This window comes from Balearica regulorum, chromosome 3, assembly GCF_011004875.1.
Source record: "Balearica regulorum gibbericeps isolate bBalReg1 chromosome 3, bBalReg1.pri, whole genome shotgun sequence".
Taxonomy (NCBI): domain Eukaryota; kingdom Metazoa; phylum Chordata; class Aves; order Gruiformes; family Gruidae; genus Balearica; species Balearica regulorum.
The window spans coordinates 32,172,124-32,199,580 of record NC_046186.1 but is presented as its reverse complement, the minus strand read 5'-3'; the positions used below and the strand labels follow the sequence as shown (position 1 = coordinate 32,199,580).

The following is a 27,457-nucleotide window of genomic DNA, read 5'->3' as shown; positions in this document are numbered from 1 at the left end:
TCCTCAATGTCACTGTTATTTGTATCTGAATAAATTTGATAGTTTTATGGTCATGAACAGAAATATTACTATTGTCCTATAATGTTCTTGGTGTAAGCATGTAGTAAATACTTATATCCAAGAAAAAGTGTTTGTCATTTGAATTTTAAACTTTTTAATTATAAATTCATGATTTTTGTTAGATTTTACTATTTTATAAAGTGCTATCATAATATCTAACTTAGTCCTGAAAATTGTCAGTCTTAAAAATCAAAACTGTTCTCTTAAATACAACCTCTTAAAAAAGGTCTACTGTTTAAATTTCTGTAAGTCATTTGATGGTGTTGTATGAGTTCTTCAGGTGAGTTCTGATGTGTTCTATTTAATAAAAGCATCATTGCAGCTAGCCTTTGGTAGCATTTTCAACTTTTGTATGTAATTCATTACGGCATCAAAAGGAAAGTCATAATGAATAATCCCATGGAATGCAATGAAAATGTCTCCATCAAGTGCCTTATATTCTTAATATAATATTAATCTAAGGAATTAGCCAATGGCTCCTAGAATTACTCCTTTTTTAAAAGCATCAGTTATTTCCAAAATATTGTCTCACTTACTTAGGATTTTCTTTCACCTACAGCAGGATGTATGTTTAACCTGATTTTTGAAATCATACATTCCACTTTGTCATGACTTACTGAAATAATGTGTGGCTTCTGATACAGTGAATGTCATAACACACATAGTTTCCAATGAGTTACAAAATGCAAATCTTACCTGTTGCGCATCTTCCCATTTCTCTTTGTTTTCTTCATCTAAGAGGTTACTAATGATTTGAAAGAAGTTCTGAAAAATCAATTAAATAAAAGACAAAGTAAAACGACTTTCAATGAAACAAACAGTTATATCCTCAAGTTGACATTAAGAACGTTTTCCTTTCTCTATTACAGATGCAGTTCTGCAGCCTGTTTTCTATCAGTGGAAGAGATGAGATAACAAAATAATACATTAGACAGATAAAAGAGCATATGTATTTTATTGTTAATTGTTCATTTCTGGCCATACAATCAGGTTCCATACTACTACTTCATATAAAGTAAGATCCTTTTTAAACTTGCTAAACTTCTAAATGTGACGGTGTTCTATTTTCAAATTGCTCTCATTCCAGAAACTAGGCAATCATATATTTTGTAAATAAACAAAGTACACTAAGAAAACACTAGGCTCAGGGTCACTGGTTTCTATCCAAAACATGAAAATGATCCTTAATGAGCATAAATAGGCATACAGTGGCATTTCATTGGTAAATGCTGTGTGAAACTAGGTGCATCTTATTTTTAAAAAGTTAGATTTGCCTCTGTCCTTTCAGTAATTCAACAGAAAAGGAATAATTATTTTTTGTTTCTTTGACCTTAAACTATTAATTTCTTTATCTGATTCTCCTATTCATTTAACTATAAGGAAAAAACAAATAAAAGCCAGGGCATTTAGGTTTTAAATCACACATTTTAAAAAACACTTTCTTCCAAGTGTTTGTGGAGAATTTTTCTTTCTAATTTTGTCTGCTCTCTCTACCAGTTTGTATTCCCCACTTCTTCATCTTTAAAAGCTAAGAATTTGTGCAGAGTCTGTTCTTCTCAGCTCTGTATCACTTTTTGTGCAGAATGTCAATTTTGTCTACAGCCTGCCAATTATAATTTATCTGTTCCTTCATAAAAGATACATGTAGTTTCCACTGACCTTAGCTGAAGAGTGCAATTAAGATCCTTGCAACCTCTAAAAAATCTTTTAGTGGAATACCAATCATAGGACCCTATTGGAACTCAGATTAATGGTCATTCTCTCACCTGCACTTACTTTTTAGCTATTCTGGGGAGATAAGTAGGGCTTAAATAAGGTTTAAGTAAGAAGTACCTTTAACTCACTATTAATGAAAGTACAAAGGATTTGACTGCAAAGGGACTGAAATGAGAGCAGAAATAACTTCCAACCTTAGTGTACTATGGATACTGTGGTTGTGCTTGAAAACACATTAATTTCAAAATATGAGATATCACAGACATTTTAGGTGTCTCACAACCATATAAGTAAAACATTGTAGGATATAAAATTGAATAAAACTTGTGAAAACTGCATTTACATGAAAAATATTTTTACATAAAAACATTTTTTTACCAGTTTAGTCCTAACACCAGGTACTTGACAAGCAAAAGCATCCATCTTTGCCTCCTCATTAGGAAGTTAATTATGCCAACCATAAAATTTACATGGATAAAAAAATTGCTTTAACTTAGCAAATTTATTATAGAGGTGACTGACACTTTGATGAACTTGGGCAAAATAATCCTGTACATTAATAACGGAACAATTCTCCCCTCAGTGAAGTCAGTAGCAAAATATCCATAAGCTTCAGTAACACAGAATTTCATGAAAAGAAAGGAAATGATTCAGGAAGCTCCTGTGAAAATGACAAGTATGTATTGGCATGGCATGATGGGGATTAAAGACAGGACATAAAAGAAAAGTGTTCTCATGGTTTCATCCAATTTGCAGTGATACATAATGGAAATTTCTAGTCAAACTGAAGACAAGAAAAGGAAAATGTAGCTACGTATTGCTTATATACCAAGAATACATTTCATGTTTTTCAGGTACTCAGTAGCAAAATAAAGCATGCTGAAAAGAGTTACATTTAGTATTCATTGCAAAAGATTTGCCAATTTAACCAGGTTGGCAAATCATAATTGTGTAAATGCAACTTCAGCTAGGAAAAATATACAGCTGTATTGGTCTCCCAAGTAAAATAAAGTATGCTGGCCAAAGCAGTTTAATGGCACTATAACCACATCTAGCCTAGGACATTACCATTTTGGCAGAGTTCTACTAGGTCGAGTCAGCCCTAGGGGAATTTTGCCTGAGGAAAATTCTTTTTAAAGCATGGTAGTTCTGCACTTTCCCAGTGTAATACCATGGAGACGCAGTGGACAGAAATTTTAGCTAACTTTAACTTGCCAAGGTGCCAGCAGCAGTCTAGCTGCAGCAGCATGGAGCTCAGCATGGGATAATTTATCATACTAAGGAGCTGGTTCAAAGCTAGTTTTGCACTACATTGGAGCCAGTGATTCCCCTGTAGAAACAGTCAAAGCCTTAATTGCAAAAGTATCCATGTCTGTGTAATGAGATCTATCTGAGAGTAGCCTAGATTGCCTGAAAGACACTCAGGATGTACAAATGTTTCTTGCAGATGATAAATTACATGCTTTTTCTAATAATGCTACGTGTTTATTAAATTTTATGTTTATTTTAGTTACATGAAATAATTAAAATGACCAATAATTAATAGAAATATATGTGAAAAAGCTTATAAATAATTCTACACTCAAGCATAAACAGAAGATGAGCAATAAATGATTTAATATATAGTCTGTACTTGCCAATAAGCCATAAATGATATATATGGACCTAGTGACAAGAATATCTTGCTTCTTGAGATCTTTTTTTCCTCTATTTCTATCCCTGGTTGATGTCATATCATATGATGGCAGTGAAGGCTGAGATGTATGAAGATTTTTCAGTCAGCAATACCAGTGCTTTGTGAATTAAACAGAGACACGATTAAATGGCTTTGCTGCTTCAATAATAAATAGATATGAAATGCACCCCAAAAATGTTACAGGGATATAGGGGTTAAAAAGTCTTTCACCTACTTTGACTATTCCCTTGTTCATTGCATTAATGCTGCAAGAAACAACATTGCCCTTTAGTAAAATGATTGACAGGTATGAAGGCTAAATTTTAGAAGGATTATGGATGTGATCTGATGGTATTACTGCAGTAAACACTGGACCTCCTTGTAGAATCAAGCTCCTTACTTTCATGGCACGGTTTATATTACTGAACTGGCCACTATAGAAAATGTAGTGACAGACAGAGCCAAATTTTGAAGTCCTTTATTTTTGCCCAGGCTTTTCTGAGGATAATGCCAGTTACAGTCAGGAATGGACAATTATGTTTTCCTAATTTAATTTCCTTCCTTTCAATCTTTTTCTTCTGTAATACAATGGCTGCAGTTCTCTGTTCCAGTCCAAATTCTTTGACCCTTTCTGCAGGCATAAAGCTGTCATAAATCCTTTTATACAGCTAGAGAAGAATTCCTCCCTAGGAGGAATTAATGGATAGCCTTAAGTCACCTCCACTTTGGACTTCAGCGTAGAGAATGTGTGTGTGGGGGGAAAAAAAGCATTGGGCAATCCTGTTAATCCCTGACTGACAGCAATGGCCCCTGTGGCTAATATAAATGGGATTATACTGCTCTAACTTCTTTGGGGAGAAACCTTGTTTCCTGTTGGTTGCTGGAACAGGGGATTGCACAACTCACTTTGCCATTCTGTCCTGAAAGGTAGTTCCTTTCCTGCCATTCTGGCCTTAGAAGGTGGTCCAAGCACTCTTAGACCAGTTCTGGAAAGTGTCCCAAAATGCTGCTTACATTATGCTTATTCAAAATTTTTATTATCTTCCAGGTTAGCATCCTTACGCGAATAATAGCACAGTGGCCATCTCATAGCCTCAGTGTACCTACATGGTGTATTTTAAAGTAATTCCATATTAAGAGAAGGACTTTGCTTGTAGAATAATTGCATGACTCTTGTCTTTTGCTATTGTACTGCTGTTTTCAGTCACTGATGCAGGATACCTTCCATATTGTTTAACTGCCTCATATCGTATGTGGTTATTTTTCTTCCTGATACTGTATATGTAGCGTATACATAAATATTATTGCAAAAAAGGTTAAAATATGCAAAAAGTCATATAATAAATAACTCAGCACTAGACATGCATACTTTGGAAGCTTTGTTTTGCTTTTGGTATCTGTCTGCCTAAACAAGTGGCATTTTCTATGCAGCACATCAGATAGTGGCATCTTCATTTTGAGTAATTAGCCTGAAATTTTCAAATTTGATATCACTTTTCTGTTCATTCTTTTTGTTACGGAGTCTCTGAATCACATCTTTTGCACTATTCATGAATATTAATACTGGATATAAGCCAGAGATTGTAGACAGTAGAGGAACTATCCAGATGGATGGAATGTATAAGAAATAAATATACTCAGACATAGACTTTTCCTTTCTTAGTTTTAATGGAGGTGGAAGTGTTGTTTTGTACGGACCTTTAAAAATACTATTACCCATAATTCATAATCTATTTTTCTGAAATCACGCAAAATGATAAATTGTGACTTCTGGGGATTTAAAACCTCACTCATGCTTTTCTGAGAATTTCTTTGAAACAAACCCCAACACCTAAGAAAGTCTACTCTTTAACTAGGCAAAAAATAGAATGGAATTAGAACACCACTCAGAGCTTCCTCAGAAAGAAGAATCTTGGTATTTTTGTGCAAATTAATTTAATTTTCATCTTTTTGTCACTTACTTTGATGATGGACTAGAAAGTATGAAAATATGTGACAGTGAAAATAAAAAATTAAATACAATCCTCCAAAGTATGGTAGCATATGACATACGTTTACATATGGGAAAATCCTGGTTTCTCAGAAACTGACAGTAAAATTTAAACTGATGTTACTGAGCCAGGTTTTCATTTTACATCATCCGAAGTCAGTAACAGGAGCATTGCTTAATATATCCCCTGTGCAAAATATATGCCTCATTCAGATTTCACATACTTTACTGAACACTATGCATTAGGTTTTGGATTGTACCTTAACTTGTAATTTGTTTTGGGGGGTTTTTTGTGGGGTTTTTTTTTGAGTTTCAGTGCCTTTTTCTCAGTGGGATTTAAGAGCTGTTGGCATTTAGGCATCTAAATCCTGAAATGCAGTTATTTCTTTGGTTTGAGAAATCTTTCCATATTTCCTTCATGACATGGTTTACCAATTTTTGACTTTTCTCATCTTAACTTCAAAATGATTATTCAAAAATTATTGAAAGTGTACTAATTAGTTTGCCAAGTTCTGCCAGAATACTATTACGAATTTTGAAAACAGCACTACATTGCTGATGTGAACAGAACATTTGGCACTGTCATTAGTGGGAAAAGAATCAAATTCTCTCTAATGTATGTAAACTGCAAATGACCTGATCTGCTAAGCCCATGAACAAAATCATTTGTGCCAAGTAGGTTCTCAAGGCTGGTTCTACCACGGATTTCTGTAGTGCCTGTGAACCATGAAGAAGTCACATTGGGCTGTCAGATTTTTGAATGCATGAAAAAAATTTCAATAAATAACACCCTGTTTAATAATAAAACTTACTGAAAGTAGGAAAAGATATCGATGCTTACTGAATTAAAAAAAAAAAAGGATGGTCCACCCAGAATACTTTTTGAAAAGCAGTGTTCAAAAAATATTGCTTTCATTGGCCACAGGCCAACACAAGAAATGTTGGTTTTATATGGAAGTTCATTTTTCTTTGTGCATAGAAAAAGAAGAAAACTGAAAATATAATAGCAAGCTCTTGAAAACTTAATTCTGGAAAAATTGTCTTTTCCAAGATACCTCCATTTATCTGCATGCATATATTCCAAAGTGTATTTATAATCTCTGCTTATCTTTACATAAACAACTACGTACACATGACCTGCATTAATAACTTCATTATTAATTTATGAATGATCTTGAAAGTCTCTTTTTCATAAATAATATATACCTCTACCTTCTTAGTATTCTTTTTCAGTGCACCTATCATCTTTGAAAAGTGTCTAAAATTCTCAGATATAGATGAAACCAATATCCTGATCTGGAAGTCCTGTGAAATATTTATTTTAATGAACATTACAGAATGAGTTGTGCAGCCCATTATGTAGAAATAATTACACTGTTTTTACCTCTGTTACTATTTTAATTGGCCTCTTGCACAAGAAGAGTTAATCTAATCTAGCATGTGAAATAGAAAATTCATATCAAATGTACTATCCATCACTCCTGTGCACTTCTAATGAGCTATATTTATTTGAACTGAAGAAGCAATGCCAGAATTACATAACTAAACACTGTGGATAGATCTTGAACTGAAATGAACTAGAACAAACAACACTAGTGAATTGCTTAGTGCAAAAAAATACCAACACATCCCCATCAAACAAATCAAACTTGAAAGAGAAAGATATCAAAAATTTTACAAAGAAAGGATCTTACATTTTTCATTTGCTGCGTTGTTTTGGGTATTTGTCTCATTAAATGTAGCTGAGTCTTCTCCTATTTTTACACTTGTATCTTATGTTTTATGTGAACATGTTTATGTCTATAATTCAGAAGATTTAGGTTCCTCAGTGGGTAAAATAGATGACATGTAGTATACTGACACGAACTCCATCAATTAAAACATTACCCTTACAATGTTTCTCTTACCTGTACCCCATCAGATGCAGGGATATAACTTGCTCTTTTAAATGTGTCTGTAACATTTCTGAGTATTTCCACAGAAATCAGAAGGTCCCCTGCATAAAAGTTTTTCCTCTGAGTTAAATCCAATAGTGTCTTGGTTACTTGGGACATGCCATCACCAGCCAATGTCCTCTGTCCCTTGGCGAGGTGCTCTTTAATCTGTACCAGAAGAACAAAAAGAATATCAGAACCTACTTTACTGAGAAAAAGGTATGATAAATTCTAAACACAACCACTAAATATTAAAACTATTTTAATATTAAATATTAAAGCCATTATAACAAAGTTCATCCTGTTAAAGAGAAGACAAAATAGTAGACTATGATGATAGAATTATTATGTTTATCAGAGAATCATGGATTTTATATTGAAAGATTCTGAAGTTGTCATGCTTCACCCATTTACTTCTCTTTGGAGATCAGTAATTTCTCAACATCCATATTCTCAGAGGAACCACACAGGCTGAACTGTGCCTTTAATCTACTGGCATGATGTATCAAGGAACTGGTCTTCCTCAGAGGAGCAGCTATACAATCATTGTTGCCACTCATTAAACAACTAAGAGCTCTGAAAGGGGTAAATGCTAATTAGGCAGTCCTTGTTATAATTTAGTTTACTACAGGGAAGTATACCCTAGTCAATACAAGAGTGATGGTTTAAGTGGAAGCTGATTATGGTGCTCTCTTCTGTAGTACTAACAACATAAAGGTGCTAACTTGGAACAATCCTGTTTGTGTTTTCAAGAGATGCAAATTAAATTATGAATTGCTCCTGTGTATCAGTCAAGAGACCATACTTTATTGTAGCTCTCCCAGTAGATCTTTACAGGGGCAGTGATAAAAGTAATCCAAAATGCATATGCTGCTAGAAGAATCTTCCTGATAAGAAGCTGAACTTTTGGATCTGATTAATTGTTAGAGTTGACTCAGCATCTCAGGAAGATGCATAGTGTATCACAAAGATGTCAAAAGGCCAACCAAGGCTGAAAAAGAATGCATGGTTTAAACAATCTATTTTTAAATATGCATATGAATTTATACAAGCAGAAGTTCTTCCAAGTTGAAGTTAAATTAAAGAAAAGATAAATGACCTGAGACAGACCTCACTCTAAGCAGGAGGGCTGAAGAGAAAATTCTGTGCAACCAAAGTGGCAACCAAAATACTGACACCATCTCGTGAACGTATCTTCAATTGCTTTTAACTTGGCCTTATTACTGACATACAGAGGGAAGGATGACTAATGTAACATAATTTGGTGGTGAAGTGGAAGGAAGAGTGTAAATATACCTTTTGTTACTTCCAGATCTCCCCAGCCACTTTGTGTTGATATGTGAGGCTTCATTAAAAAAAACAACCATTCAAACAAAACTCCAACAAATAAAAGGATAGAATATGTAGTAAAAACAGTACAGTGATTCAAAGGTTCAAAATAACTTTCATGAAAGCAATTTAAAAAATGCAGGCATCCTCTGACATACATGATCTACTTTTTTTTCATGCTGTTGCATCACACTTTGGTTACATTCTCAACCAGTCTTGAGACAAACGAGATATATGTAACACAGCTGGGACTGGGTAAAGTGGCTGCTTCAAGTTATGTCTATGGTCTTAAGTCATCTTTGGAGCAGCTGGGGATTGCTATAGACCACATCAGACTTGCTCAAACCCTAGAAATACTTCAGACTTGGGAGAACACTTGCCCGCTGCAGCACGGACAGGGAATGAATCCACTCTGTACCATGAGTACAGAGGTACAAGTATAATTGTACAATCGAATATTTTCAACAACAATTTCAGTGAGGAGAACTGTTAATTGCTTTTTTTAAACAAATATTTCAGCAGAAATACCTCCCTCAGTCTTCAGAATATTGTAATAAGTAATTAGGCAAGAAGCTTGTTTGCAGAAATCCTTTTGTGCAGTTTCTATTCATTTTAGAAGGAGGCTTTGAAAGTAATCTTGTAGGAAAATAATAGTGGAGAAAAAGGTGTGAGAATGGAAGAAAATTCATTTGAGTAAATTCAGGGATCTGCTATTGCATACATAACATTATGAACTACTTTCTTGGGAACAAGCAAAAGCAAACAAGAACTTGATTTGTGATTTTTCCCGTGAAATGTTGCCATTTGCCTCATCTACTCACATGCTGTGCCTGGGTAGCAAAATAAAAGAGCATCAGCTGGCAGAGTAATACAGAATAGTAGAACTTTTGCTGGTATTCGTCCAGCTGTTCATTGACCCCAGAGCGTATCTCCAGATTTTGAGGATTAACAATTTCAGTGCATCTTCAGTCAAGCCCAAAAGACATACAACGTAAAAAAGAGTCCATAAAGCTGAACTCCCAAATCCAACATGTGCCTCAGGATCTACGATGGGAAAGGTATTGCACAACTTGAAGGCAGAGCTCAAGAGAGAACACACGTTCTTTTAATTCTAATGAGAACAGCAAAGAGATCAGTTCTCATAAAAACTCTGCTGTGCTCTTATGCTTGTATAAAACACTAGTAGAAAACCATCGAACTATTTAGCATGTTACTTTATATTGCATTATTTTGCTTCCTTTTGCTCCATCTGTATGTTCACCCCCCATTTGTTGGTTTTTTTTTTTTTTTTTTTTTTTTTTTTTTTTTTTTTTGCCACGCTCCTCCTAGTCTTTAAACTCACATTTTAAAGATGGCAGAGACTAATTTGTTATTTGTTTGGACCATGAATAGCGTACAGAAGTCCTGGTCTCAGCTGCTTTTGGAATGCAAATAATAAATTAAAATGATCCTAATTTTGACTGTTTTTTAAGCTTTTGAGCAAGTAAAGCTCTGTTTTCAGTGAAAAATTTTATAGCTCTCTAGCAGCAGAAGTGGGAGCTTTAGTGCTTTCAGCAAGACATTTTGATTGCTTTTGGACACAACAATAAAAAAGGTCTAGCAAGTGCCCACAATACCACAGGACTAAATTATTACTACTTCAGAAGTAGCCAGGGTTGTGGTGCAGGTGGTTTAAAGTACCTCAGAATTATTGGCTCTTAAAATTACAGCTCAATTTGGAACTGTTTTTAGAAAAATAACATACCCAGAAAGCTCAGCTTCCCAGCACAAGTACCCTTCCTCCCTTGAGCCATACCACTCGTACACAGCCTGGTGAGCACTTTTACTTTACTCTCTCAAGCTCCAACCCAGAAGTTCCTTTTCCTGATCCTTGGCTACCTCTCCAGGCCCACACTGCCTTGAATTAGATTGGCAGCATACACTTAGCAGTAGCATAACAAAACAGACTGTTATTAGGTAAGGAGAGTGGGTGAAAATTCAAGTTACTTAGTAGAAAGATTTGACTACAGCCAGGCAAGCAACTTGCAGGGCAGGGTAAAAATTAGCAGCCTCCTTATTATCAGTTTATTACATAATGTATTTTCTTGTTGTAAGACAGCCTACAGCTCCTAAACACAACTTTAAAATCACAGGCCATTCACTCAGTTGATGTAAACTGGTGCAACACTATTAAAGCCAGATTAGTTTGAGTTGAAGGTACAGACTGCTGGATTACTTGCACAGCTACCACAGGAATCTTTCAGTGTGACAATACAGAACATTGTTGCTGTCTCATCAGCAGTTAGTATAATGTCTTTCTCACCATACAGCTTATTTTCTATGGTATGGTCACTGTGATATTATGCACTGTCCAAGAAAGCTATTTTGGTCACCACTGTAGGTCCTTGTAGTTCTCTGTGAAGGTCATTTTTTAGTGGTCTTACAGGCAGGCTCATTAAAAATAAAGTTTATGAGCCGAGAGATAGTGAAATGAAGCAGCTGTTAAAGTGATACTTCAGTTGTCAGCCCAACCTCTAGCTGTCTGCACTATATGGCTGCATACTTGAAAAATTACTGAAATGTTTAACTGGACTTTGACTCAGGGTCCAACTGCCTCTGTCCCTCGATTTATCAGAAAGTATGATATAATAAAAATGCCTCTTTACCAAGTCAGAGCTCCTAGGCCTCCAGCATTGGAGTACAAATTTATTACTGCATAATAATTACTTCAAACTTAACAGCTAGACATGGTTTAAAAGGACAGAAAACAATGAACCCTCAAGAAACCTATAAAAGATTGAAAAGAATGATTAATTTGAAGAGTAACTACACCATCATACTTTTTTCATTATTTTTTAAGATGATGTTGGATTCATAGCTCGGTATTACTAATGATGTAATTAATACATAAGAACCCGGATTAGGAAGCCTTAGATAGTAGTGAAGGAAGATAGTTTGAAATAAAGATATACCATCAAATTGCTCATAATCTGCAAACCACTTTGCTTTGCTCCTCCACAACTGAACACTAATATTTTGTAAAATATTTTTCATACTGCTCTTAAGATGCAGAACAGGAAGGACTATTCACATCTCCTGCAAAAGCCACCTGAATTACACAACCGTATCAGAAACCTAAAAACTCTTGAGAGTGTTGGTCCCTCTAGAGAACAACTCAGAGCACCTGAAATCTTATCTTGAACGCCCTGAATCACATTACCTGATCTCTGTGGCTTCTAATCTTGAGGCTGGAATTCATAGAACCCCCTCAATAAATAGAAATTAACGATTTTGCATTAAACTTACTTTTATAGTTACCAGCATTGAGGCCCAGAAAGGTTGGAACCAAAATGATAAAGTTTGTGTGCTTAAAGTTAGGCATATAAAGTAAAAAGGCAGAAAATATATTTTTGGCAGCTGAAATATTCCCATAGGTATAATCCCGGATTGAACTGAACTCATGCAGCATGTAAACTATAATGTGATGTCACTGTGAGAAAGCTCTCCCTTTCACATTTGAGAAAAATTTTATTACAGGGTGTTTTTTTCTGATCATTTGCAGACAGTCCTTTAACTATTTTAGTACAGAATCTAGAAGTTTAATTTACTTTCCCATAATATATTTAATTATCTACCTTTTATTTGTTTATTTTAAGGCTATTTCAGTGTTCAAGAATATTTCATCCATCTTTTAAAAGAAACAGTGTAGGGTCTAAAGATACAGCTATGCATCTTCAGGTATGACTCAATTTACATTGATGAAAAGAAAAATGAGGATATTTGTAACTCAATGTCATAGAAGAGTTTTCTTCCTTTTCCACACATTCAACATTTTACAAAGGAGATTGCTAAAGCAATACAAAATAATTTTCCATTTTGTCATCAGCGAAATTAGTTAGTTTCAATCTAGGTCATGATAACATACTAATAAATAAACTGTTTCTGCAGAAAGGAAGGAAATAATAGATTCCCTTTATTTATAATAGAAAAGGGGAAAAGTACTTGGTATACATTTTGTCAAGGAAGATTAAGGATATATATTAAGGAAAACTTTTCAATTGTAAAAGAATTTATTACATGAAGAGTCTATGCAGTCTTCCACATCGGAGGCCTTAATAACAGTCAGGAAAAACAAAATACTGGTTTAACACAACTATAGCTGCTTCTGATGGGACAGAAGTTTTGGATGATCTCATGAATTTCCTTTCAATCCTATAATTCTGTAACATGTCCCTCCAAATATTCTGAAACCCAGACTAAAGTCTCTTATAATTTGCCCCAACCAGAAAGGTCAAAGTTTAAGGAGTGCTCTGAAACCGAACTTTTACTTTCCTGCATGTATCCACTGTCATGGTGTGCAATCTGCTGCACCCAGTTTCTGCAGATACTGTGCCTCAATCTGCCTCTGTGCACTCAGCCAAAATCACTGCATCCCTGTGCTTTAAGGAACTTACTCTCAATTTACATTGATGAAAAGAAAAATAAGGATTGTTTCACTATACACAAACAGTTGTCCTACTGTCATATACCTCTAAATTTTCTTAGGCAAAATACTCCTCAAAACAGTGATTTGTTTTTAGAGAAAAGGAGCCAGCTTAATCACACAGGATAGTGTCCTGTTATAGACATTCATCTGAGGCAAACTGAATCTCTGCACAGACTCCAGAGAAATTTTATGTGCTGTTCTATATGTGATGAGGTGTATTGGAGAATCTTAAAAAAAAATTGTCTATTGTCTGTGGAGGTCCAACTTGTTTTTAGAAGAAGAATGTGAACAGCTCAGAGGGATGCTTGGTTCTTTCTGTACCCTCTTTCTCTATCCTCTTTCACAAGAAGACTCCTATTATTTTGCTCAATAGATATTTTTGACATTTTAACCTATTCCATAATTCTTTTTTTTTTTATTGTCGGCATTAATAATATCACTTATTTTAGTCCTTGAGATATAACCAGATGACAGAGAAAGTCATTATAAAGTTTCACTGGTTTCATTTCTGCATGGATTCAACAAAATATCTGAATACATAAGACTGCTCTTCAGTAGAGTAACAAATGGCTCTAGGGATAAGAAATGAATAATCATTAAAAAAGCACTTCTTTTGTCATTGATTTTTTTTTTCTTATTATACTTATCACTCTGTCTGTGGACCAGGATTTCTATTATTATTATTTTATTAATTACTGTTATTAAATGCTCCAATTATCTGTGATTGAATCCTGCTCACGTTGTCATGCTGTGTGAGATCTTGTTGTTGTTGTTGTTGTTGTTTCCTTTTTTTAACCAGAGGGCATGTCTTCAAGATTTGTGTTATCTATGTATAATGCAACATGACAAGAGCAAGAGTTGAGAGGAAAAAGAATGACGACTCTGAGATGGTTGTTTTCATTTTATGACAGCCAAAACATTGCTTGAGGTAAAGTGTCCTGGCTCTCCATACTGACTGAATGGCTGAGGCTGGGGGTCACAAAGGGACATACTATGAATGAGTTGTCTTACTTTTTTTATAGTACATGGCCATCCTGGTAAGTGTGTGTCCCTAAAACATAAAGCTCTGATTAACTGCTTCAATTTATATGTTTACTTGATTTTAAGCAATTTCTATATTTACTTGATTTTATGTTTCTATACAGTCATTACAATGACACTCACTTCTCTTTGCAGGACAAACCAGAATGGTTTCTTCAAAGAAATTAGCATTATTGGGGAGTCCTAATTTCTGCAAGGGAGTACTGCATTAAGTAATAGGCAAGAGAAAAATCCTTTTTGCCTCACATACTTAACAAATCTGAGCTTAAACATGGTTGGTGAATGCAGCAAATGAAGTAGTGGACAAAAATTCAGGAGAAGGACTCTAAGGGTGAGATGCTGTGACCACTGCTTTGCAGCTAGCTGCCTAGCCAAATTCCTGCAGTCATTCTGCAGCTGTGTTGGAGTGAAGGTTCCTGAAGTTCTGGTAGACTTTAGAGGAAATTAGATGAATTCTTTCTTTATTAAGTTCCCAAATGGCCTTGATCTCGTTTTCCCTCTGGTCATACCCTAGTGGAGTTCACCTGTTGGCTGCAGTGTTGGTTGGTTTGGAATATCAGTGTAATTGGGGAACATTCAGCTGCTCACTGCTGCAGCAGACACAGCAGCCGCAGAAATCACAGGAAGATATTTCATTTAACACACAGATTACTCTTTGGTAAACCAGACATGGAAAGATGCTTAGGAATGCTGAGATGATAGTGGGGACTTTTCTTTAAATTTAACAAGTGGGATTGGTTGGCTATTAAAAAGCAGATATTCAAAAGCAGAAAGGAAGAAAAGCAACTTACTCAGTTGAAGTTGTGATGTGCTTATGCAGAACAGCAGGTAAAAGTTTTCTCCCACTGTATAGCATCTCTAAGGTTGGGGTGCACATGCATGTTGGCAAGATCAAGCACTATAATTTCATGAACAGAGAAGGTACCACAGTACCTTTAAATACATTTCACTCTCCTGATCCTAAGCTGCTCATTTCTGGTGCCTGCTGTAATACAGTTATGAAAAAAGCAGCCATTCACTTGGGATGGAGCAGTTGGTTTCTAGTCTGCATATTTCATATGAGTGGCTGAAGTATTGGGTTATTTCCTCTCTTTGGTAAAGTGCATATTTATTTACGAGAGTGAAGCAGATCTGTTAGGAGACTGAGAAAGTCATACTAACTATAACATAGTGTTAAAAGCACTCAAACCCCCAACATTTCAGTTCATGCAATGAGTTTGGCAGGGCAGAGCAGGCAGAGCTTTCTCACAACCAAATGAGTGCCCTCACCAGCAAGCAAACAGCAATATTGAGGTCATTAGCTTTTTTCTGAAATTTTAATCTTCTCCCATGCAGAATGGGAAATTTTTAATGAGGCGGGGGAAAACTGTTGCCTGCCACAATCTCTTGAACAGTTGCTTTCTGATGAGAGAAAAGAGTTTGCCATCCTCCTGTCAAGATACGGAGGCGACAAAACAGAGCTGACTCCTGCAGATTCTGGGTTTACAAGGGAGGCAAGGCAAGGAAAGCAGATCACTGACTGACAGAACTCCCCTGCCTATCAAAGGCTGCGAAGATGAAGATGAAGAGCTGGCATATACCAATACAAGGATAGACTAAGGCAGAAGAAAAATGTTGTTATAGAGGCCTGTACATTCAAATCTACAAAACTAAGCCTGGCTGTTTTGCTCTGCAGCTATATAAAAAGAAATGAAGCACTAAACTAGCAAAAAAGGAGCAGTAAATTTTTTAGGAGGAAGCCTTTCATTCCCCAGAGTACAGCAGTCATTTCACTGAGGAGTACATGGACGGGCTGATACGCTGCCCTTGTAATATAATTTGGAAAAACAAAATCATCTCTAATGAGCTGCAGCTGAGCAAATCATTATTCACCTCATAGTTCTTTTTATCAAATTATATTTTAGCCAAGCACTTGCAAAATTGTGAATAACACTGCTGTGGAAAAAGGAGATACAAAATTATAGTATGAACTACAAGCAGCAGAAATGCATTTTTATGGCTATATTATCAGTTTGATATGCAAAGATTCACCTGCATAAGTTCTCATACTCCTTCATAAGTGATAATATCTTGACACCAGTGTGATATTTCATATGCAGATTTTTCCTTCCTAACTCTGAAGAGTTAAGAGGTTTTTCTGTTTTCGAACTTCCTCCTTCTCTCAGAAAAGCAGCCCAGTTTGCACGAATACATGTTTGATTTAGGTGTTATATCACTCAAATTAGCACAAATTAGTACCTTACTTTTATCAAAGCAACTAAATGTAGAATTTCATAATCCAGGTTTGAAAACTGTGCTACACAGAAAATGGGCTGTGTAAGTAGAGATTTTCTGATAATGTTGGAGATGACCTTCAGAAACAACATGTCTTGATGACAGGCTTTAGTCTTCCTCATTATTTATGAGCATAGTACAAATCTCCAAAAAGTGTGTCCAAAAGCCATTTAGAGGAAGTCTCACTTTAGGCAAACAGGCTGTTACAGTGCGTGGTGAGTCAGTGATATATTGCCAATATTGTTTAAGCAGATTCCTCAGAAAAAAATCTTTTTTTTGTGATTCAATAAATCCGACCACTTACAATGCATGTGTAACAGAGTAGAAAATAGAAATAGCCCTATATATTCAAGTATTTTCTCCATTTACAAAAAATCAGTTTCTAATAATCCATAGTAAGATCTTATTCATTAACGGTTTTTTATTAAAAATGCTCATACAGTCTTCAGATACTCATTTCATAAAGACCTCATAAGCCATGAAAACTCATTGCTTTTCCATACTAAACTATTTTAATCTCATTTTCATTCTCTGCATTATCTCAGATTCAAGTCTTTTGTTTCTTGGGGTTTGGGGTTTGTTTTTTGGGGGGCTGTGGGAAGGGGTGAGTGGTTTCTTTGTTTTGGTTTATTTTTTTGTTTAATTTTGTTTGTTTGTTTGCTAATTTAGGTTGCTGTCATCCGTAGAATGAATTAAGAGTAGATGAAGAAGTCTTTAGCTATGCCTCTCAGAAGCAGTTGTTCGTACAAAGGATGATATAGGATATTCCTAATGCTGGGATCTTGCTTCTTAGTATTCTTGCTTGTAGTGTACCAAATTTGATAGGCTTAAAGAGAGTATGAATATGAAATTAACTCTTACTTGAGGCATTTCAGTATCTCTTTTTTCCTTGGATACCACCTGAGGTAGGCCTGTGGGCTCCTAATCACTGATTCTATTCTTGGTCCTGCAGTCACTCACATCCAATCATACTACAAATAGTTTCTTATTCTCAGGAAAGATTTTACCCTGTTTAGCCAAATGAATAAAGTAAAAAAAAAAAAAAAAAAAAAAAAAAAAAAAAAAAAAAAAAAAAAGGCATCAAAGCAGAGCATGAAATTTCTTGGCACATCCAACCCACTTGAGGTGTGCTGGTAGAAAATTGCCAGAACATGAGAATTAAAAATTGAAAAAAAAAAAAGTCTTGGAGAATGCCTTCTCCATTGCACTACTTTTTACACTGAAGACTAGATGTCTTCTTATGAGAGATATTCTAGTTCAAGAACTGGTCATGCAGGAACTCATGCTAATTAATCATACTAATTAATCATGATGGTCCCTTTCTAGAAAACATCTAGAAAGCAATAAAGATCAAACCAGAAATTAGATATCACCTTAGGTACTAAACAATTGTTGCAGCAAGAACAATTAATACCTTAATAACATACACTTGAAATCCTAGAAATGAAATAAACGTTGTGTTGGGTTTGTATGGCAAGGTTTTGGTAGTGGGGGGGGTGGCTACAGGGGTGGCTTCTGTGAGAAGCTGCTAGAAGCTTCCCCTGTGTCTGATAGAGCCAATGCCAGCCGGCTCCAAGATGGACCCGCCGCTGGCCAAGGCCAAGCCAATCAGCGCCTCTCTGATAATATATTTAAGAAGGAAAAAAACAGTTAGAGGGCTTTTTGCAGCTGGAGAGAGGACTGAGAAGATGTAAGAACATCTGCAGACACCAAGGTCAGTGAAGAAGCAGGGGGAGGAGGTGCTCCAGGTGCCAGAGCAGAGATCCCCTGCAGCCCGTGGTGAAGACCATGGTGAAGCAGGCTGTCCCCCTGCAGCCCATGGAGAAAGGATGAGGGGGTGTAGAGATTCCACCTGCAGCCTGTGGAGGACCCCTCACTGGAGCAGGTGGAGGCACCTGAAGGAGGCTGTGACCCCGTGGGAAGCCCATTCTGGAGCAAGCTCCTGGCAGGACCTGTGGCCCCGTGGAGAGAGGAGCCCACGCCAGAGCAGGTTTGCTGGCAGGACTTGTGACCCTGTGGGGGACCCACGCTGGAGCAGTTTGCTCCTGAAGGTCTGCACCCCGTGGGAGAGACTCACATTGGAGAAGTTCATGAAGGACTGTCTCCCGTGAGAGGGACTCCCATGCTGGAGCAGGGGAACGATGAGGGGAGTCCTCCCCCTGAGGATGAAGAAGCGGCAGAAACACTGCGTGATGAACTGACCGTAACCCCCATTCCCCGTCCCCCTGTGCCGCTGAGGGGGGTCGGAGGTTGAAGCCGGGAGTGAAGTTGGGCCCAGGAAGATGGGACGGGTGGGGGGAGGTGTTTTAAGATTTGATTTTATTTCTCAGAAAAGAAAAGATTTTCGTTACACTTTTTCTACCCTGTCTAGTGAACGAGGGGAGTGATAGAGCAGCTCTGGAGAGCACCTGGCCCCCAGCCAGGGTCAATCCACCACAATGTGAAAGACCAAATTTGAGGTTTGATCTGTCTTATAGTATCAGTTACACAGCCAAGTTGGCTTGATTGTGGCAGCCAAAATACATACATGTGGTATGTATTTTTTTTTTTGCTTTAATTTCTTTTTGCCACAAGATTCAGTTTGCAAACTCTCATGGTGATGCTAAGCCTAACTTGACAGTGTATTTAGTCAGTGGAGTTGTGTGATGCCTGATCTACTTATAAAATTTCAGGTATGCAGAATAATACTTAGGAACATTTTGGAGATATCTTTCTTTTATGAAAACATATCTCAGTAAAAATAGTCCAAATTAACCAAGTACTAGCTCAAGTAAACTATTTTAAGTAAAATAATTAGGCAGACCATTTTCTTTGCCAGATAAAAAGAAGATAATAAGCAATGAGAAGAATATTTCATAATATTATACAGTCTAAGTTTGGGTCATTAGATCATCATCTAATCTGCCTTTCTATATATAACACTCCATTAAGCTACCAACAGATGCTCTTTAAAGAGATTAAAATATGCTGGTTAGACCAAAGGAGTTCAGTTTTCAGAAAATGAAACTATTTGCCGAAGGTAGAAAGAGAGAACAGGCTTTAACAAGGCCCATAACTTCTGCTATAGCAGTAATTGATTTGGTAAAATGGTCTGAAATCCCAAACCATGTCTATCCCACAGAGGGTAAAAAACCTGCAAGTTCTGAGAATATAATCTCGAATTAGAGAATGCAGGGAAATTCCTCCCTATTAACTGAAATCTGGTGATCAGTATGTGACAAAGAACTTTCCAGAAGGAACTGAAGAAAGGATATCCCCTGCCACTAGACCTTATTCAACCTTATGACTTTACTTCATCTTCATCCACAATAAAACTTGGAAGACTTTCTTTGCTGTAATCTCTTTCTCAAGAACACATTTAACAAATTGTGCAGCATTAGGCAAAATATTCCATTTTAGCTGCAAAGATGACTAATAACAATCCTGAAATGCCATGCTTCATTAATAGCATTTTCTTAATGCAAAACTGCAGGTACTACAAACACGCTAAGGCAATACAAGAAATCCAGAAGAAAACCTGATAAATAATCTGTGATGTTTCTTTTCTGTTCATCAAGTTATTGCTTAATCCCCTAGGTCACAATTCCAGAAGGCAAATTATACCTATTTATCACTTTGCATTTTCCACTTATAGTGCTTTAGTAAGAATAATCCTAATTAGGTTCTTTAAGTATTATTATTAGAGCTAACCAAATAATTTCCCAAAGGTTTATTTCATGGATTTTGGCATTTTTGTCCCTTCATTTGTTCAGTGAATAATTTTTCATATTAGTCAACCAGCTGTATAAGCTGGTCAAACAGTATTTGTTGAATTCATTTGATGACTGATTTGTACCAAATGTTGGATAAATTATTCATGACTAATTGGTTCCATTATTAAAAAAGATCTAATTATCATACCTAGTTTTAAAAGGGACATGCATTCCATAGTCCATAAGGTAAAATAAACTAATGAAAGTACAGGCTGTACATTTGTTGCATAGCTGAAGTGCATCATCCTCTTAACTGCTTTTACTCCATCTCCTACACATGAATAGTGTAGGGCACTGTGCCCTCGAAAGATGCAAGCTGACTGCCAATCTCCACTCCACAAGCCAAACCATTCCCCTTCACTGTTTCATCATGTTCCAGTGTATAGTCTCTTCAGAGGCACCGTAGTTACTATATTTTTACCATGCCAGGGATTTTCTGTGCTGTCATATGGAGAGGTATGAACATTAAGAAGGAAAAGTGGCTAGGCACTAATTCAGAAGACCAGAGATAAATTTTCTGCTTAATTGGTCTCCCTTGGTTCCCCATTAACAAAAAATGGAGATGTAGCAGAGCCTGAACTCAAGCATATGTTAGGAGATATATTAATTAAAGATTATTAATTACTCTGAAACTATTGTAATAGAATATTAAATATAATATTGATATATTTATCAAAAAGCGGTCCACGTATCTAGACAATTCCATTTAACCTATGGCAAACACTGGTTTCTTCTGAAGTGCCAATACTCTGCATCTGAAGTGCCAGTACAGGCCTATCCTGAGTAGAGTAGAGGTAGTAATTCTGCCTGGCACATTCTTTAAGTGGCTGGAAAAAGAGCTAAATTATTCATGGTGCTGGGGGTTTATGAGCAAAGTATATTATCTTTAGCATTATGAGTGTATTTTTAACTTTACTGACTCTTCACCTTTTGCAAAAAGACTTTCAAACAGATTTTGAGATGAAAAGACAGTCCCATTTTAGCATGATTTACATAGCTACCATATTGGTCTCCATACAAGTCTTGAGTCAAGCTGAAGAACATGCAGCACTAGCTGGGTTTCTGCTACTTTAATACTGCTTCTTAAGGGTTGAAATTTGTTCCATGTCACTTCCAGGTGAATAATAAAGAAAATTGTAAAAATACAAAAGGCTTTGTGCATGACACAGTGAATCTACTGTAGCTACATACGGTAAGGAAACAGTCTTCAGGGGTCAATCACCTGTGGTTATGTACTAAAGTTCTATACTCTATATAGCATAGAATTCTGGCTTAATATGGACATCTGCTGAAAACCTGTATTAATGTTTGCAGGAAAAGGTTATCTTTAGGAAGAAAGTAAAAATCATACTGATATTAGAGTGGAAGTCTACGACTTGGCTTTTCAGGATTGCTGCCTTGTGTGAATTTCCAGTTTTCTGGAGTCATGGGAGTCATAGAATCACAGATTCATGGAATGATTGAGATTGGAAGGGACCTCTAGAGGTCATCTGCTCCAACCCCCCAGCTCAAACAAGGTCACCTAGAACAGGTTGTCCAAGACCATGTCCAGGCAGCTTTTTAATGTCTCCAGGGATGGAGACTTGACAACCTTCCTGGGCAATCTTTGCCAGTGCTCAGTCACCCTCACAGTGAAAAAGTGTTTCCTGATGTTCAGACAGGACCTCCTGTGTTTCAGTTTGTGCCCATTGCCTCTGGTCCTGTCACTGGGCACCACTGAAAAAAGCCTGGCTCTGGCTTTCTTCTACCCTCTCTTCAGACACTTATACACATTAATAAGATCCCCCCTTAGCCTTCTCTCCTCTAGACTCAACAGCTCCAGCTCTCTCAGCCCTGCCTCGTAGGAGAGATTTTCCAGACCCTTAATCATCTTAGTAGCCCGTTGCTCCAGTAACACCATATCCCTCTTGTATTGGGGAGCCCAGAATTGGACACAGTACTCCAGGTGTGGCCTCACTGGTGGACACATGCAGCTCTGGACTTCTCTACTCACAGTCCAAGCTGCCCAAATGTAAGGCGGTTTTACTATCTAAACAATAAATACAGGTAAATAAATTAGCCACAGGAATATTGTCTAGCCGTGAGGCCAATGAGCACAGACAGCTTGTATCCCTCAAGCTAAACTGTCTTTCCCTCCTCTGTCTCGGAAAACGATGTTTTTATTGCCTGATGGGAATAGTCTCTCTGCCACGTTAACCTCTAAAGGATGCTAGGCATTGTTTGGGAGAGTGCTCACTGGCTTGGTCTTAAATTATGTCAAGGAGTATGCTAACAGATAAACAGTTAAACAGTGTAGATGACTGCAAGAACAGTGTTTAAGCTTGGGCAGTTTAGTTTATTTACTAGCATAACTGTAAGCTTCCAGTCCACAATCTGTGTAGCCAGGTTAGCTGGGTCTGTGGCCAAGGCAGTATTCTCTAGCTCCCAACATACGAAACACTTTTATTTAGAGAACATTTGCTTAGGCAGAGCACCATGTGAATTCAACTACATGACTTCTGGGCTAGTTCTGGATCATATGTGGCTTGTTTGGAGGGCAAAGAGACAGGCACCTGTCCGTATTCCTCCAGGAGGGCATGCTTTCATGTGTTAAGTATTGTATGTATATTTACATATATCAACTGCTTTAAATCAACTTTAGAAATGTAATTTTTGAAGACTAGGCACTTACTTTTGTTCTATGTATTTCATGTAAGAAATGAAAGGGATTCATCTCAGACTCAGATTTTACAGGAACATTCATAGAGCTCAGTGACACCCCTCACTACTCCTCGTCTGAATTAGTAAAATAGTATTATTGGTAAGTTTATCACACTGAGGCATCTCATAAATGGTTTCATAAGCACACATATTTATTATAGCAACTCCGTCTGTCAACAGCTTTCTTATAAAGCCCTATTTTCAGGGATTTATAGAACTAACATATGTATCGTGGCGGGACAAGCCTGCATTTGCAGGGCAATGACCTTATAGGTCTTTACCTCTATTTTCTACAATTCTTTAAATATGCTGTGTTGTTCACTTTCAGAAGCAGTAAGATGTCAGACAAGCTAATTTTCTTTGTGAACAGCTCCCAAGTGTAAAAGAAATTCACTTTTCTCCTTTAATTTGTATGCATATAAACTAGACTGAAATTTTGTGCAGCAATAAGATGATGTTTAGATGCTTGTGTAATTTTAAAGAAGCTTTAGCTATTTTTAAATGTTCTTTGGCAGAAGATTATTTCACAGTGTGGTCTCATCGTATTTAATATTTTGAAAAAAAGGAAATATAGAAGAATAAATAAATCTGATCTGGGTTAGAAATGCTGTCTTTTGTCCAACAATGACCCCTTCCTGCCAGATAGACTTACAGCTCTTCAAAAAACAGCAGTGCCTCACCAAAAGTTAGCCAGGTAAGTCAAACCACTGAATACCATGAAAGAGCATTTCCCACTGTCTGAGATGCTTATGAATGACTTCTAGCAATAACATAAAAAGAAAAGGCTGAATATTACTACAGAATCAGTGGCATGAGGATCAATGCTATGAATAAATGTTGATATGAACTGTAAAAAGATAAGAGCAGAAGAACTAAGCTCTAAAGGGATGGTCGTCTGGCCTGGCAGGTCAAGATGAATAAACACTTTAAAATATTTCAAAATCCTTTAAATATTTCAGAAAATTCTAATATTTAAATGCAAAAACAGCAAGTAAAAGAGAAGTAATTTGCTTTACTTTGAAATATCTGTGTTTTCAATCACAAAATGTGATTTTTTTGTTCTGCAATATGACATTATTAGTATTCGAAACTGCATATATATATTACCTACAGTCATTGGCTTTATTGTCCTATTTACCAAAATACAGATTCTAAGCAAATGAAATACAAATGTACTGCTGTCCATGCCCATAAAGTATGTTTAGACATAGTATATGCAGCTGTTGCAAAAGAATAAAATATCAAAAATGTAAAATGCAAAGCAGTTACAGCCAACTTAGTGGTTTTTTCCGGCATGAACACTAAAGGGATAGAGCGACATACAGACAGCTACATAAAATAGGAAAGTTTCTCTGTAGTGGGGAAAATTGCTTTGACACTTTATTCTGCGTTATCTTAAAAATAATGCTTGCTTTGGCTTACCCTAAAACTGAATCCCAGGCCTCACTTAGGTTGGAATCTAATGAAACAGAAATGCTGCTCAAAAAGAATTCATCAAAATCTCCTCTAAGTGGGAAGTCAGATTTGAGGAATGACAGCCAGACTACTACTTTTCAAGCCACCAAAGATTTTTAAACATGCTACAGAAGTGTTGCACTTGGTTGAGAGGTTGGGAAGTTATGAAGCACACAGCTGTATTAGTGCCCCTCTGCTGAATGATTAATGGAGCAGTGGCCTTTGGAAAAGGAGGCAGAGTAATAAGAATGTCAGTAAAATATATCATGCAGGCAAAAACCATTGTCCATGAGAATCTTCAAAGGAGCTCTTCCTGCAATAGTATTAACCTGGTTGAATGCTTTGTCTATGAAAATAGAACACAATCAATATACCTAGCATATACCATAGTAGTATATTTATAATGAAATATATACAATGTATTACATCTATGCATATAAAAACATTTAGGCAGTAGATACATGTATAATGCATATGCTTTACAAAGAAACCATTTGTTAAGCATACTGAAAAAAACCCATAATATTTCTTTGTCTAGAGCTACTTTACTTTTTCCAATTCACTGCAATGGCTTTACCTTATAATAATTTCCTGTACATTTGAAGGTGAAGTTCTAAATTTGCTAGCAAAAAGAAGTATCGTTTCTGACTTCCTAGTGTGCAGTTTAAGAATTCAAGGCATTATAAAATTACTCAGCAGGTCAATCTTCCAGTAAATCTCATTTATTCACATCTCATTCTCTAATAAACCAAAATATGTGTCTTACCTCTGACCCCTGTAAAAATTTCACATAGTGCACATGAAAAAAGGGAATCTGATTAATTTTTCCATTTCTACAGTAAGACAAAGTTTCTTTCACTCAAACACCAGCAATATACAAGATCAGAATAATCTGCATGAATATAAATTATTGTTTCTTAGGTCTATTTTCCTCCTTGCATTTCTTATCAGAAATCTGACTTGAGAGTAAATAAGTACATTTTTTTTTCACACCAATGATTAGTAATGAATACACAGAGCAAGTACTAAAGCTGGCTTTGCACCTACTGAATGCTGCAAGTGTCTGTACTCATTTGATATGCATCTAGCAAAACTTGGATGTTCCCAGAAGGCCACTCCATGAACACTGAGAGAGCAGCGTCTGCTAGTGGTGCCTGTAAGTCACAAAGAAGACAGAATATATTTATATAAGTGAGAGCAATTGGAAGGAATGAACCTTTTTAAAATACATTCCATGCTATTTTAAAGGCACAAACAGAAACAATTTAATGCAATGATCATCAGTACATAAAGAGTAGTATAAGATTCTGAAACACATTTCAATGTTCACTTTGTGGGTTTTTAGCAGTGTTTACTTAATTAAAAAGATTATTATGTTTTGCTTCATTTTCATCACTTTGCCTGATAGGTCCTGTCAAACTGATTTCTTCTCAGCTTCTTCTCTCTGGCTATAATGCATACATGTATGTGTATACATATATACACACACCACAGACCCGTGCAAATATGTAAGCTATAAGAGACAGAGTACATGTACATGTATATACTGTATGTATGCATATGCATATGTAAATATGTGGGGTTTACATAGATATATTCACATATATGCATATATACATATGTATATGAGTCTAGTAATGATTCTGTCTAGAACACAATGCAAAAGATTTCTCATTTTTTTATCATCACATAATTTCAAACTAATACTGTACCTGTGGCATTGAGAGGACATCGATTGAATGCCATGTCCCCAGCTGGGGTCCTTTTCCACACCATTGACATCAGATAGTCTTCAGGACATATTTCATAAGGTGCTGCCATACAGAAATGAGAATTTAAATAGAAACATTAATGTAAAACAGTTATTTTATATCAGAAAAGTAAGTCTTAAACCTTGTCCTATTTTTTCCCAAAATGTATATGTTAACATCATCTGGTTTAATTTTAAGAATGAAGTGCAAAACTGCAAAAATGCAAAACCTGGAATTTTTGTATAATATCTGTCTTTGTGATGCTTATATGTCATAATGTCTGTGGTTTTTTTCTCTTTGTCAAACACTCTTCAGGTTGTAACTGCAGTGTTAATAGGTTTGAATCTTTTCTTGTTGCTCTATTTTGATCAATAATATTAGGCATATATCAGAAGATGATGATACTTAAAATGTTATAAGCTGTGATGCTTATCTTTTACACTAAATTTTTTGAAGATCTTTCTAAAACTTAAACTGTATGTGAAAGAATCAGTTCTGAAACCACAGGTGATACATTAAATATGCTAAAGGTATCAAATGAGAGCTGTATATTCTGAAAACCAAAAAGCAGGTTATTTCTTTGAGATGTGTTTCAGTGCAAGTTGGTAATTAAGCAAGCATAGTCAATAATGTGGGACTGAGAGGCTATAAACCAAAATGGCCTTTTACTGCTTATTGCAATACCATTTAAAGGGAAAAATATTTTCACAATTCTGTAGTAACAGAAATGCATGGGGAAAACAAAGCTTCTGCAAATGCTTCATGTTTTATTTTCATATGGTCATGACTTACAGATTCCTTTTGCTCTTTGTATTTTTTACTGTAGATTCCCAGTTTATGATTTTTGAGTGAATTAGATAAACACAGCAAACATCTGGCTGAAGTCATCTTACAACTTAAAGTACTGAAATCTAATTCTTTCCAAGTTCAGCAGAGAAAAGCCATGAATTGTTTAAAAGTATTATTATATGTATTTCAGGAAAATTGTAACCACACTGTATTACAGTAAAGCAGTTACAAAACAAGAAAAACGAAAAGAGAAAGGAAATTCTATCACTACAGCAGATGGGGTGATAAGGCAGAAAGCAATTCAACGATTCACCCATGGCTACATGGGAAATCTCTAGCAAGGCAGGAACAGATTACAGATTTTGCCCATCCCATTACCTCACCCATAAAACTGTCCATCCTCCCTGTTTTGTACTTCTGCTGACAGAAGACTGAGGTGAGTAAGGAAACTGCGCAGACTTTCACACAAAGCTTTACCCTCTAGAATACCTTGCAGATGGCTCAGTAATACTAATATGAATCACAG

The 27,457-nt window shown here is 36.2% G+C and overlaps 1 protein-coding gene across 5 annotated transcripts in view; it reads right to left on the bottom strand.

The window, feature by feature from the left end:
* Window positions 1-27,457, bottom strand: part of ADGRB3 (adhesion G protein-coupled receptor B3) — a 472,696-nt gene that overhangs the window by 228,210 nt on the left and 217,029 nt on the right. For all 5 annotated transcript variants that reach the window (XM_075747416.1, XM_075747418.1, XM_075747419.1 and 2 more), the window contains 4 exons: window positions 26,104-26,205; window positions 25,439-25,545; window positions 7,349-7,543; window positions 757-825 (listed from right to left, as the gene is read on the bottom strand). In XM_075747416.1, coding sequence (XP_075603531.1) covers window positions 757-825; window positions 7,349-7,543; window positions 25,439-25,545; window positions 26,104-26,205 — 473 coding nt within the window. The remainder of the gene's footprint in view (window positions 1-756; window positions 826-7,348; window positions 7,544-25,438; window positions 25,546-26,103; window positions 26,206-27,457) is intronic.